This window comes from Cherax quadricarinatus, chromosome 15, assembly GCF_038502225.1.
Source record: "Cherax quadricarinatus isolate ZL_2023a chromosome 15, ASM3850222v1, whole genome shotgun sequence".
NCBI classification, from domain to species: Eukaryota; Metazoa; Arthropoda; class Malacostraca; order Decapoda; family Parastacidae; genus Cherax; species Cherax quadricarinatus.
This window is the reverse complement of record NC_091306.1, coordinates 18,170,189-18,182,746: the sequence shown is the minus strand read 5'-3', so window position 1 is coordinate 18,182,746 and position 12,558 is coordinate 18,170,189. Positions and strand designations below refer to the sequence as shown.

Below are 12,558 nucleotides of genomic sequence, written 5' to 3'. Positions count from 1 at the left end.
AAAGTGTAAGTAGGAGTAGCAAGATATCCCTGTTATCTAGAGTGTTTATGAGACAGAAAAAGAAACCAGCAATCCTACCATCATGGAAAACAGTTACAGGTTTTTGTTTCACAGTTATCTGGCAGGATGGTAGTACTTCCCTGGGTGGTTGCTGTCTACCAACCTACTACCTATTACTAAATATAAAACGAAAAACTTTTCTTTTCCTTTTGAGCCACCCCGCCTCAATGGGATACGGCCAGTGCGTTGAAAGAAGAAAGTGTGACCTAAGTGTAAGTAGAAATAGCAAGACATACCTGAAATATTGCATGTTTATGAAACAGAAATAGGACACCAACAATCCTACCCTCATGTAAAACAATTACAGACTTCCATTTCACATTCACTTGGCAGGAGGGCAGTACCTCCCTGGGCAGTTGCTGTCTACCAACCTACTACCTAGGACAAATTTATATATGGAGGTAAAAAATGGGAATGTAGTAAGTGTAGTAGCACCAACACCTTTATATGGGTTTGAGGCATGGTTTATAAACAATGTAGTGATGAGGACAGTAGAGATGTCATGTTTGAGAGCAATGTGTGGTATAAATATTATGGAGAAAATTAGGAGCACAGAAACTTGCAGGCAGTGTGGGGTTACAAAATGTATAATTCATGTGGGTGGAGAGGTTGCATAGGAGGTTAGACCATTTAGAAAGGATGGAACATAACAGAATGGCAAACAGTGTACATAAATCTGGAGTGGACGGAAGGTGGTATAGGAGTCTTCCCAGAAAAGGTTGGAAGGACGGGTGAAAGAAGTTTTAAGTGGTAAAAGCTTGAACATCCAACAGTGTGTGCAAGCATGTTAGATCGTAACAGTTTATAGGGTTTGGTGTGTTGCTGGGGGTGTGAGCAAGGTATTATTTATCAAGGGATTCAGGGAAAACCAGTTAGATGAAATCGTAATGACCTGATCGCAAACAGACCATACCACGGGTGAGGTTTGAACCCGCAGTCAGAGACGCTATTGTGGCTAGCTGGCCCAGTGGCTAACGTGCCAGTCTGGAGCTTTGAGACTCTCTGACCGCAGGTTCAAACCCCACCTATGGTATGGTCAGTTAGATGAACATGAGTTTAAGAGGTGGGAAGTACAGCACTTGCACTCTGAAGGAGGGGTGGGGATGTTGATGTCTGGGTCATCTGACTTGTGATACCTGAATGAATGATGGTTATCATTTCCTCTTTTTGGGTCACCCTACATTGGTGGGAGATGAGTGATGAGATAATTTAAACTCCGATGCCTGGCTTTAAAAAAGTGAGATTTATATTCATTAATGACTCGTATGCTACATCTCCTTAGGTGAATATTTACAACTACAGAGGTATACTTACAGGTACCATTGCCTCAGCCCACTCTCCATGACCACGTTGAAGGATCTTGATCCTCTCCAAGTCAGCACATATTTGCACAAGGTCACCAACACTAAATTGTTGACTAGTGCTAGTGTCATTGCTAACCACGACCCCACCACCAACTTTTGTCAAAACAGCTGGATTGAAGGTCCACCTTGTTGAGATAAGAAAATTGCAGTGATATTTAAACAAAATCAGTGCCATTTGAAAATAATAAGAGAGAATATTCTTTTTTTCTGTCTCATAAACATACAAGATTTCAGGTAAGTCTTGCTACTTCTACTAACTTAGGTCACACTACACATTCATGTACATTGTAATAAAGTTGGTAGAATTACCGACAATATGTAAAGTAAAAGGACACAAGTGCAACTAATGTGACATTTTATTGTGGCAACGTTTCGCTCTCCAGGAGCTTTATCAAGCCATTACAAACAATACATGGACACAGAGGATATATAAAGGCTCAGAGTGAGGTGCAATACTAGTGAGGTACCATTTCGATGTTCACTAGTGGTAGTAGTAGTAGTAGTAGTAGAAGTAGTGACAAAAATAATACAATATAGTAGAGCAATTAATTCGTACATGAGTAAAAGGATATAAAAGCTATTACTTGGGTAACGTAAAAATAGGTTGGACAAATATAGACTGGAAAGAGGCAGGTTGTTTCAGTGTTCACTCTCTGTAATGTGCTTTGTGTAGTATAACAGGAGAGACTATGTGATGGCAGGGTTTACTGTTTTCAGGAGGATTCTTGCTAAGACTTCGGAGATGGTGAAGCTGCCGTTGTTTTGTTTAATTGTATTCGAAACAGCGATCAATGCTGATTCGAGGCACTTGCGTCTGCGGAAATTAGTTTCTTTGATCACTAATTGGGCGTCTCTGAATTTCATGAGATGATTGGTGGAATTTCGGTGTTGTACACAGGCGTTGTTCAACCTAAGATTTCAAGTTTATCGGAAACCCACCAATAAAAATGATCTCACACACTTCTATTCCAGTCAAGATACCAAGACCAAAAGAGGCATCATCATCAAGTTTTTCCTAAGAGCATACCGAATTTGTAGTCCTGAGTTTCTTGACGAGGAATGTACATTATTTTATTTTTTTATTATCACACCGGCCGATTCCCACCAAGGCAGGGTGGCCCGAAAAAGAAAAACTTTCACCATCATTCACTCCATCACTGTCTTGCCAGAAGGGTGCTTTACACTACAGTTTTTAAACTGCAACATTAACACCCCTCCTTCAGAGTGCAGGCACTGTACTTCCCATCTCCAGGACTCAAGTCCGGCCTGCCGGTTTCCCTGAATCCCTTCATAAATGTTACTTTGCTCACACTCCAACAGCACGTCAAGTATTAAAAACCATTTGTCTCCATTCACTCCTATCAAACACGCTCACGCATGCCTGCTGGAAGTCCAAGCCCCTCACACACAAAACCTCCTTTACCCCCTCCCTCCAACCCTTCCTAGGCCGACCCCTACCCCGCCTTCCTTCCACTACAGACTGATACACTCTTGAAGTCATTCTGTTTCGCTCCATTCTCTCTACATGTCCGAACCACCTCAACAACCCTTCCTCAGCCCTGTGGACAACAGTTTTGGTAATCCCACACCTCCTCCTAACTTCCAAACTACGAATTCTCTGCCTTATATTCACACCACACATTGCCCTCAGACATGACATCTCCACTGCCTCCAGCCTTCTCCTCGCTGCAACATTCATCACCCACGCTTCACACCCATATAAGAGCGTTGGTAAAACTATACTCTCATACATTCCCCTCTTTGCCTCCAAGGACAAAGTTCTTTGTCTCCACAGACTCCTAAGTGCACCACTCACTCTTTTTCCCTCATCAATTCTATGATTCACCTCATCTTTCATAGACCCATCCGCTGACACGTCCACTCCCAAATATCTGAATACGTTCACCTCCTCCATACTCTATGGAGAGAGAATGTACATACATTCACCAAACATTCACTGAGTTACAATTTCCTCCTTTTTTCATCAAAGACTGCAAGAAAAGAGCTCTTCAGATCATTAATTCTCCACGCATCAACACCGCTCCCAACAAAGTTATAATTCTTCCCAACAGCCAGGTTGCACTAAACGTCTCAAAAGTACTTTCACAAGCTAACACCAGAGTCGCCATCGCTTCTAGCACTTCAATCAAGGATCTAACCAGGACAAAACCCAAGCACCACGAACCAGTCAATGCAGGAGTTTACACTATACCCTGTGGAGGCTGTGACAAGATCTAAGTAGGTGAAACAGCAAGAAAACTCAACACCCGCCTCAATGAACACATTTACGCATGTAGGAACGATAACTTGAACAACGCCTGTGTACAACACCGAAATTCCACCAATCATCTCATGAAATTCAGAGACGCCCAATTAGTGATCAAAGAAACTAATTTCCGCAGACGCAAGTGCCTCGAATCAGCACTGATCGCTGTTTCGAATACAATTAAACAAAACAACGGCAACTTCACCATCTCCGAAGTCTTAGCAAGAATCCTCCTGAAAACAGTAAACCCTGCCATCACATAGTCTCTCCTGTTATACTACACAAAGCACATTACAGAGAGTGAACACTGAAACAACCTGCCTCTTTCCAGTCTATATTTGTCCAACCTATTTTTATGTTACCCAAGTAATAACTTTTATATCCTTTTACTCATGTACGAATTAATTGCTCTACCATATTGTATTATTTTTGTCACTACTACTACTACTACTACTACTACTACCACTAGTGAACATCGAAATGGTACCTCACTAGTATTGCACCTCACTCTGAGCCTTTATATACCCTCTGTGCCCATGTATTGTTTGTAATGGCTTGATAAAGCTCCTGGAGAGCGAAACGTTGCCACAATAAAATGTCACATTAGTTGCACTTGTGTCCTTTTACTTTACATTCATGTACATGTTAATGTATACATGCTCATCTGAGTTTTCTTTGATTTAATCTTAATAGTTCTTGTTCTTATTGCTTTTCCTTTTATATCCATGGGGAAGTGGAATAAGAATTTTTCCTCCATAAGCCATGTGTGTTGCAAAAGTCAAATAAAATGCCGGGAACAATGGGCCAGTAACCCCTTTTCCCATACAGCCTACTAAAAAGAAAAAGAAGAAAAAGATCAGAGTGGGATGTTCGAATATGCTTGGATGTTGTGTGAATGATAAGAAAGAGATGATTGTGGATGTTATTAATGAGAAGAAGCTGGATGTCCTGGCTTTAAGTGAAACAAAACTGAAGGGGGTGGGAGAGTTTCAGTGGGGAGACATAAATGGGATTAGGTCAGGGGTTTCAAATAGAGTTACAGCTAAAGAAGGAGTAGCAATAATGTTGAAGGATATGTTATGTCAGGAAAAGAGGGAATATAAATGAATTAATTCAAGGATTATGTGGAGTAAAATAAGGGTTGGATGTGAAAAGTGGGTTACTGGACACGTTTATGCACCTGGAGAAGAGAGAAGTGTAGAGGTGAGAAAGAGATTTTGGGAAATGTTGAGCAAGTGCATGGGGAGTTTTGAACCAAGTGTTAGAGTACTTGTGGTTGAGGATTTCAATGCTAAAGCGGGTACAAATGTTGTGGAGGGAGTAGTAGGTAAATTTGGGGTGCCAGGGGTAAATGAAAATGGGGAGCCTTTAATTGAGCTATGTGTAGAAAGAGGTTTGGTAATAAGTAATACATATCTTATGAAATGGAGGATAAGTATACAAGGTATGATATAGCATGTCATGAAAGTAGTTTGTTAGATTACGTATTGGTGGATAAAAGGCTGATAGGTAGGCTTCAGGATGTACATGTTTATAGAGGGGCAACTGATATATTGGATCATTATTTAGTTGTAGCTACAGTTAGAGTAAGAGGTATATGTGACAAAAGGAAAATGACAACAACAAGTAAGAGAGAGGTGAAAGTGTATAAACTAAGGGAGGAGGAAGTTAGGGTAAGATACAAGCAACTATTGGCAGAAAGGTGGGATAGTGCAAGTATGAGTAGTAGGTGGGGAGTTGAAGAAGGTTGGAATAGTTTTAAACATGCAGTATTAGAATGTAGGGCAGAAGTTTGTGGCTATGGGAGGGTGGGTACAGGAGGAAAGAGGAGTGACTGGTGAAATGATGAAGTAAAAGGTGTGATAAAAGAGAAAAAGGTAGCTTATGAGAGATTTTCACAAAGCAGAAATGTTATAAGAAGAGCAGAGTATATGGAGAGTAAAAGAAAGGTGAAGAGAGTGGTGACAGAGTGAAAAAGGAGAGCAGATGATAGAGTGGGAAAGGCACTGTCAAGAAATTTTGCTGAAAATAAGAAAAAACTTTGTAGATAAACAAGTTAAGAAGGCCTAGGGAATGAATGGATTTGTCAGTTAAAAACAGAGTAGGGGAGTTAGTAGATGGGGAGCTGGAGGTATTGGGTAGATGGCGGGAATATTTTGAGAAACGTTTAAGTGTTAATGAAGAAATCGAGGCAGTAATTTCATGCACTGGCCAGAGAGGTATAACATTTTTTAGGAGTGAAGAAGAGCAGGATGTGAGTGTGGGGGAGGTGCATGAGGCATTACATACAATGAAAGGGGGTAAAGCAGCTGGAACTGATGGGATCATGACAGAAATGTTAAAAGCTGGGGGGAATATAGTGTTGGAGTGGTTGGTATTTTTGTTTAATAAATGTATGAAAGAGGGGAAGGTACCTAGGGATTGGCTGAGAGCATGTACAGTTCCTTTATATAAAGGGAAAGGGGACAAAAGAGAATGTAAAAATTATAGGGGAATAAGTTTACTGCATCCTAGGTAGAAGGTTGGTAAACAGCAACTGCCCAGGGAGGTACTACCGTCCTACCAAGTGAGTGTACAACGAAAACCTGTAATTGTTTTACATGATGGTAGGATTGCTGGTGGTATGTCTTGCTACTTCTACTTGCACTTAGGTCACATTACACATACATGTACAAGCATATACAGGTCTCCCTCAACATTCGCGAAGGTTAGGGGATCAAGAGCCTCGCGAATGTTGAAAAACCGTGAATGTTTGGTGCCCCAATATTATTTTTTTTTATTATCACACTGGCCGATTCCCACCAAGGCAGGGTGGCCCGAAAAAGAAAAACTTTCACCATCATTCACTCCATCACTGTCTTGCCAGAAGGGTGCTTTACACTACAGTTTTTAAACTGCAACATTAACACCCCTCCTTCAGAGTGCAGGCACTGTACTTCCCATCTCCAGGACTCAAGTCCGGCCTGCCGGTTTCCCTGAATCCCTTCATAAATGTTACTTTGCTCACACTCCAACAGCACGTCAAGTATTAAAAACCATTTGTCTCCATTCACTCCTATCAAACACGCTCATGCATGCCTGCTGGAAGTCCAAGCCCCTCGCACACAAAACCTCCTTTACCCCCTCCCTCCAACCTTTCCTAGGCCGACCCCTACCCCGCCTTCCTTCCACTACAGACTGATACACTCTTGAAGTCATTCTGTTTCGCTCCATTCTCTCTACATGTCCGAACCACCTCAACAACCCTTCCTCAGCCCTCTGGACAACAGTTTTGGTAATCCCGCACCTCCTCCTAACTTCCAAACTACGAATTCTCTGCATTATATTCACACCACACATTGCCCTCAGACATGACATCTCCACTGCCTCCAGCCTTCTCCTCGCTGCAACATTCATCACCCAAGCTTCACACCCATATAAGAGCGTTGGTAAAACTATACTCTCATACATTCCCCTCTTTGCCTCCAAGGACAAAGTTCTTTGTCTCCACAGACTCCTAAGTGCACCACTCACTCTTTTTCCCTCATCAATTCTATGATTCACCTCATCTTTCATAGACCCATCCGCTGACACGTCCACTCCCAAATATCAGAATACGTTCACCTCCTCCATACTCTCTCCCTCCAATCTGATATTCAATCTTTCATCACCTAATCTTTTTGTTATCCTCATAACCTTACTCTTTCCTGTATTCACCTTTAATTTTCTTCTTTTGCACACCCTACCAAATTCATCCACCAATCTCTGCAACTTCTCTTCAGAATCTCCCAAGAGCACAGTGTCATCAGCAAAGAGCAGCTGTGACAACTCCCACTTTGTGTGTGATTCTTTATCTTTTAACTCCACGCCTCTTGCCAAGACCCTCGCATTTACTTCTCTTACAACCCCATCTATAAATATATTAAACAACCACGGTGACATCACACATCCTTGTCTAAGGCCCACTTTTACTGGGAAAAAATTTCCCTCTTTCCTACATACTCTAACTTGAGCCTCACTATCCTCGTAAAAACTCTTCACTGCTTTCAGTAACCTACCTCCTACACCATACACTTGCAACATCTGCCACATTGCCCCCCTATCCACCCTGTCATACGCCTTTTCCAAATCCATAAATGCCACAAAGACCTCTTTAGCCTTATCTAAATACTGTTCACTTATATGTTTCACTGTAAACACCTGGTCCACACACCCCCTACCTTTCCTAAAGCCTCCTTGTTCATCTGCTATCCTATTCTCCGTCTTACTCTTAATTCTTTCAATTATAACTCTACCATACACTTTACCAGGTACACTCAACAGACTTATCCCCCTATAATTTTTGCACTCTCTTTTATCCCCTTTGCCTTTATACAAAGGAACTATGCATGCTCTCTGCCAATCCCTAGGTACCTTACCCTCTTCCATACATTTATTAAATAATTGCACCAACCACTCCAAAACTATATCCCCACCTGCTTTTAACATTTCTATTGTAGGGAAATATATTACAATACTGCTTCCTTAACTTGTTGAACCATGAATAATCATAAAATACATGAAAACGTCGTAAATTGTACTAAATATATACATGTTATGCTTTAATAATGTATGTTATTAAATACCACAGACTCCACCACTGCCTCCACCACTGCGAGTCCCTACTACCCTCCCTCCGACCCCCGCAACTGGCAGCCAGCCCTCCCACCACTCAGTGTGGTGAGTGTTTTGTTTGTTCATTATTTGCTATTAAACTACAGAATAAATAATGTAAACCCATTCATGACTGCATATTGGAATGGCTATTAGGAAAGGTATTAGACAGCGACATCATGTGTTTACTCTTGAACACAGCAAAGAATCGAACATTTCTGCTATTGCTAATAATAACAATAGTAATAATATAATAATAATAATAATAATAATAATAATAATAATAATAATAATAATAATAATAATAATAATAATAAATATGATATAATTGAAGAAGGAAATTGTACAAAAATATGAGGGAGTGGTTGACTCATCGTCAGTGTGACTTTGTTTATGCTGGAGTGAACATTAGTCTCCCTGCTCTTCCAAACATTTCACAACAACTCAGCGGTTGAGGCAGTGGTATTTAATAACATATATGTTATAAATAATAATAGTACATATTATTAATAACATGTATTATTATTAACATGTATGTTATTAAATACCATTGCCTCAATCACTGCCTCTACCACTCCAGTCACACTCAATCTACAAGCACCAAACACAATGAATTATTGTGAAATGTTTGGAAGAGCAGGGAGACTAATGTTCACTCCAGCATAAACAAAGTCACACTGACGATGTGTCAACCACTCCCTCATATTTTTGTACAATTTCCTTCTTCAATTATATCATATTTATTATTATTATTATTATTATTACTATTGTTATTATTAGCTGTAGCAGAAATGTTTAATTCTTTGCAGTGTTCAAGAGTAAACACATGATGTCACCATCTAATACCTGTCAGAATAGCCATTCCAATATGCAGTCATGAATGGGTTTACATTATTTATTCTGTAGTTTAATAGCAAATAATGAACAAACAAAACACTCACCACACTGAGTGGTGGGAGGGCTGGCTGCCAGTTGCGGGGGTTGGAGGGAGGGTAGTAGGGACTCGCAGGTGGCGGGAAACTTAAATATGATTTGGCGGCTGGGAATTTGGTGGCTGGGAATTTGGCGGTTGGGAATTCGCGAATGTGTGAAGCCCGTGAAAGTTGAAAACATGAATGTTGAGGGAGACCTGTATATACACACCCCTCTGGGTATTCTTCTATTTTCTTTCTAGTTCTTCTTCTTTTTTATTTCCTCTTATGTCCATGGGGAAGTGGAACAGAATTCTTCCTCCGTAAGCCATGCGTGTTGTAAGAGGCGACTAAAATGCCGGGAGCAAGGGGTCAGTAACCCCTTCTCCCATATAAATTACTAAATTTAAGAGAGAAACTTTCGTCTTTCTTTTTGGGTAACCCTGCCTTGGTGGGATACGGACGGTGTGTTGAAAGAAAGAAAGAAGTTTACTGCATCTAGGTAGTAGGTTGGTAGACAGCAACCGCCCGGGAGGTACTACCGCCCTCCCAAGTGAGTGTAAAACGGAAGCCTGTAATTGTTTTACACGATGGCAGGGTTGCTGGTGTCATTTTTTTCTGTCTCATACACATGCAAGGTTTCAGGTACATCTTGCTACTTGTACTTACACTTAGGTCACACTACACATACATGTACATGCATATATATACACACTCCTCTGGGTTTTCTTCTATTTTCTTGCTAGTTCTTGTCCTTGTTTATTTCCTCACACATGGCCTCTTAAGCCATGCATGACTTAAGAGGCAACTAAAATGCCGGGAGCAAGGGGATAGTATCCCCTTCTCCTGTATATATTACTGAATTTAAAAAGAGAGTAGTAAGGGAGAAAAAGTTAGCATACGAGAAGTTTTTACAAAGTAGAAGTGATGCAAGGAGGGAAGAGTATATGGAGAAAAAGAGAGAGGTTAAGAGAGTGGTGAAGCAATGTAAAAAGAGAGCAAATGAGAGAGTGGGTGAGATGTTATCAACAAATTTTGTTGAAAATAAGAAAAAGTTTTGGAGTGAAATTAACAAGTTAAGGAAGCCTAGAGAACAAATGGATTTGTCAGTTAAAAATTGCAGAGGAGAGTTATTAAATGGAGAGTTAGAGGTATTGGGAAGATGGAGGGAATATTTTGAGGAATTGTTAAACTTGGGAAGATGGAGGGAATATTTTGAGGAATTGTTAAATGTTGAAGATAGGGAAGCTGTGATTTCGTGTATAGGGCAAGGAGGAATAACATCTTGTAGGAGTGAGGAAGAGCCAGTTGTGAGTGTGGGGGAAGTTCGTGAGGCAGTAGGTAAAATGAAAGGGGGTAAGGCAGCCGGGATTGATGGGATAAAGATAGAAATGTTAAAAGCAGGTGGGGATATAGTTTTGGAGTGGTTGGTGCAATTATTTAATAAATGTATGGAAGAGGGTAAGGTACCTAGGGATTGGCAGAGAGCATGCATAGTTCCTTTGTATAAAGGCAAAGGGGACAATAGAGAGTGCAAAAATTATAGGGGGATAAGAAGAAAATTGTCAAAGTGGGAAGTCTGAATGTGAGTGGATGTTGTGTAAATGATAAGAAAGAGATGATTGTGGATGTTATGAATGAAAAGAAACTGGATGTCCTGGCTTTAAGTGAAACAAAGCTGAAGGGGGTGGGAGAGTTTCAATGGAGAGGAATAAATGGGATTAGGTCATGGGTTTCAAATAGAGTTAGAGCTAAAGAAGGAGTAGCAATAATGTTGAAGGATAAGCTATGGCAGGAAAAGAGGGACTACAAATGTATAAATTCAAGGATTATGTGGAGTAAAATAAAGATTGGATGTGAAAAGTGGGTTATAGTAAGCGTGTATGCACCTGGAGAAGAAAGAATGTAGAGGAGAGAGAGAGATTCTGGGAAATGTTGAGTGAATGCGTGGGGAGTTTTGAATCAAGTGTGAGAGTAATGGTGGTTGGGGATTTCAATGCTAAAGTGGGTAAAAATGTTATGGAGGGAGTAGTAGGTAAATTTGGGGTGCCAGGGGTAAATGTAAATGGGGAGCCTTTAATTGAGGTATGTGTAGAAAGAAATTTGGTAATAAGTAATACATATTTTATGAAAAAGAGGATAAATAAATATACAAGGTATGATGTAGCACGTAATGAAAGTAGTTTGTTAGATTATGTATTGGTGGATAAAAGGTTGATGGGTAGGCTCCAGGATGTACATGTTTATAGAGGGGCAACTGATATCGGATCATTATTTAGTTGTAGCTACAGTTAGAGTAAGAGGTAGATGGGAAAAGAGGAAGGTGGCAACAACAAGTAAGAGGGAGGTGAAAGTGTATAAACTAAGGGAGGAGGAAGTTCGGGCGAGATATAAGCGACTATTGGCAGAAAGGTGGGCTAGTGAAAAGATGAGTAGTGGGGGGGGGTTGAAGAGGGTTGGAATAGTTTTAAAAATGCAGTATTAGAATGTGGAGCAGAAGTTTGCAGTTATAAAAGGGTGGGGGTAGGAGGAAAGAGGAGTGATTGGTGGAATGATGAAGTAAAGGGTGTGATAAAAGATAAAAAGGCAGCTTACGAGAGGTTTTTACAAGTAGAAGTGTTATAAGAAGAGCAGAGTATATGGAGAGTAACAGAAAGGTGAAGAGAGTGGTGAGAGAGTGCAAAAGGAGAGCAGATGAAAGAGTGGGAGAGGCACTGTCAAGAAATTTTAATGAAAATAAGAAAAAATTTTGGAGTGAGTTAAACAAGTTAAGAAAGCCTAGGGAAAGTATGGATTTGTCAGTTAAAAACAGAGTGGGGGAGTTAGTAGATGGGGAGAGGGAGGTATTACGTAGATGGCGAGAATATTTTGAGGAACTTTTAAATGTTGAGGAAGAAAGGGAGGCGGTAATTTCATGCACTGGCCAGGGAGGTATACCATCTTTTAGGAGTGAAGAAGAGCAGAATGTAAGTGTGGTGGAGGTACGTGATGCATTACGTAGAATGAAAGGGGGTAAAGCAGCTGGAACTGATGGGATCATGACAGAAATGTTAAAAGCAGGGGGGAATACAGTGTTGGAGTGGTTGGTACTTTTGTTTAATAAATGTATGAAAGAGGGGAAGGTACCTAGGGATTGGCGGAGAGCATGTATAGTCCCTTTATATAAAGGGAAAAGGGACAAAAGAGATTGTAAAAATTATAGAGGAATAAGTTTACTGAGTATACCAGGAAAAGTATATGGTAGGGTTATAATTGAAAGAATTAGAGGTAAGACAGAATGTAGGATTGCGGATGAGCAGGGAGGCTTCAGAGTGGGTAGGGGATG

At 40.6% G+C, this 12,558-nt stretch overlaps 1 protein-coding gene across 1 annotated transcript in view; it reads right to left on the bottom strand.

Annotated features, from left to right (window-relative positions):
• The window catches only part of LOC128692037 (E3 ubiquitin-protein ligase mib1-like), a gene marked incomplete at its 3' end in the record, with an annotated part of 93,318 nt that overhangs the window by 22,363 nt on the left and 58,397 nt on the right, over positions 1 to 12,558 (bottom strand). The window contains 1 exon segment of the mRNA XM_070085190.1: positions 1,375 to 1,549. Coding sequence (XP_069941291.1) covers positions 1,375 to 1,549 — 175 coding nt within the window.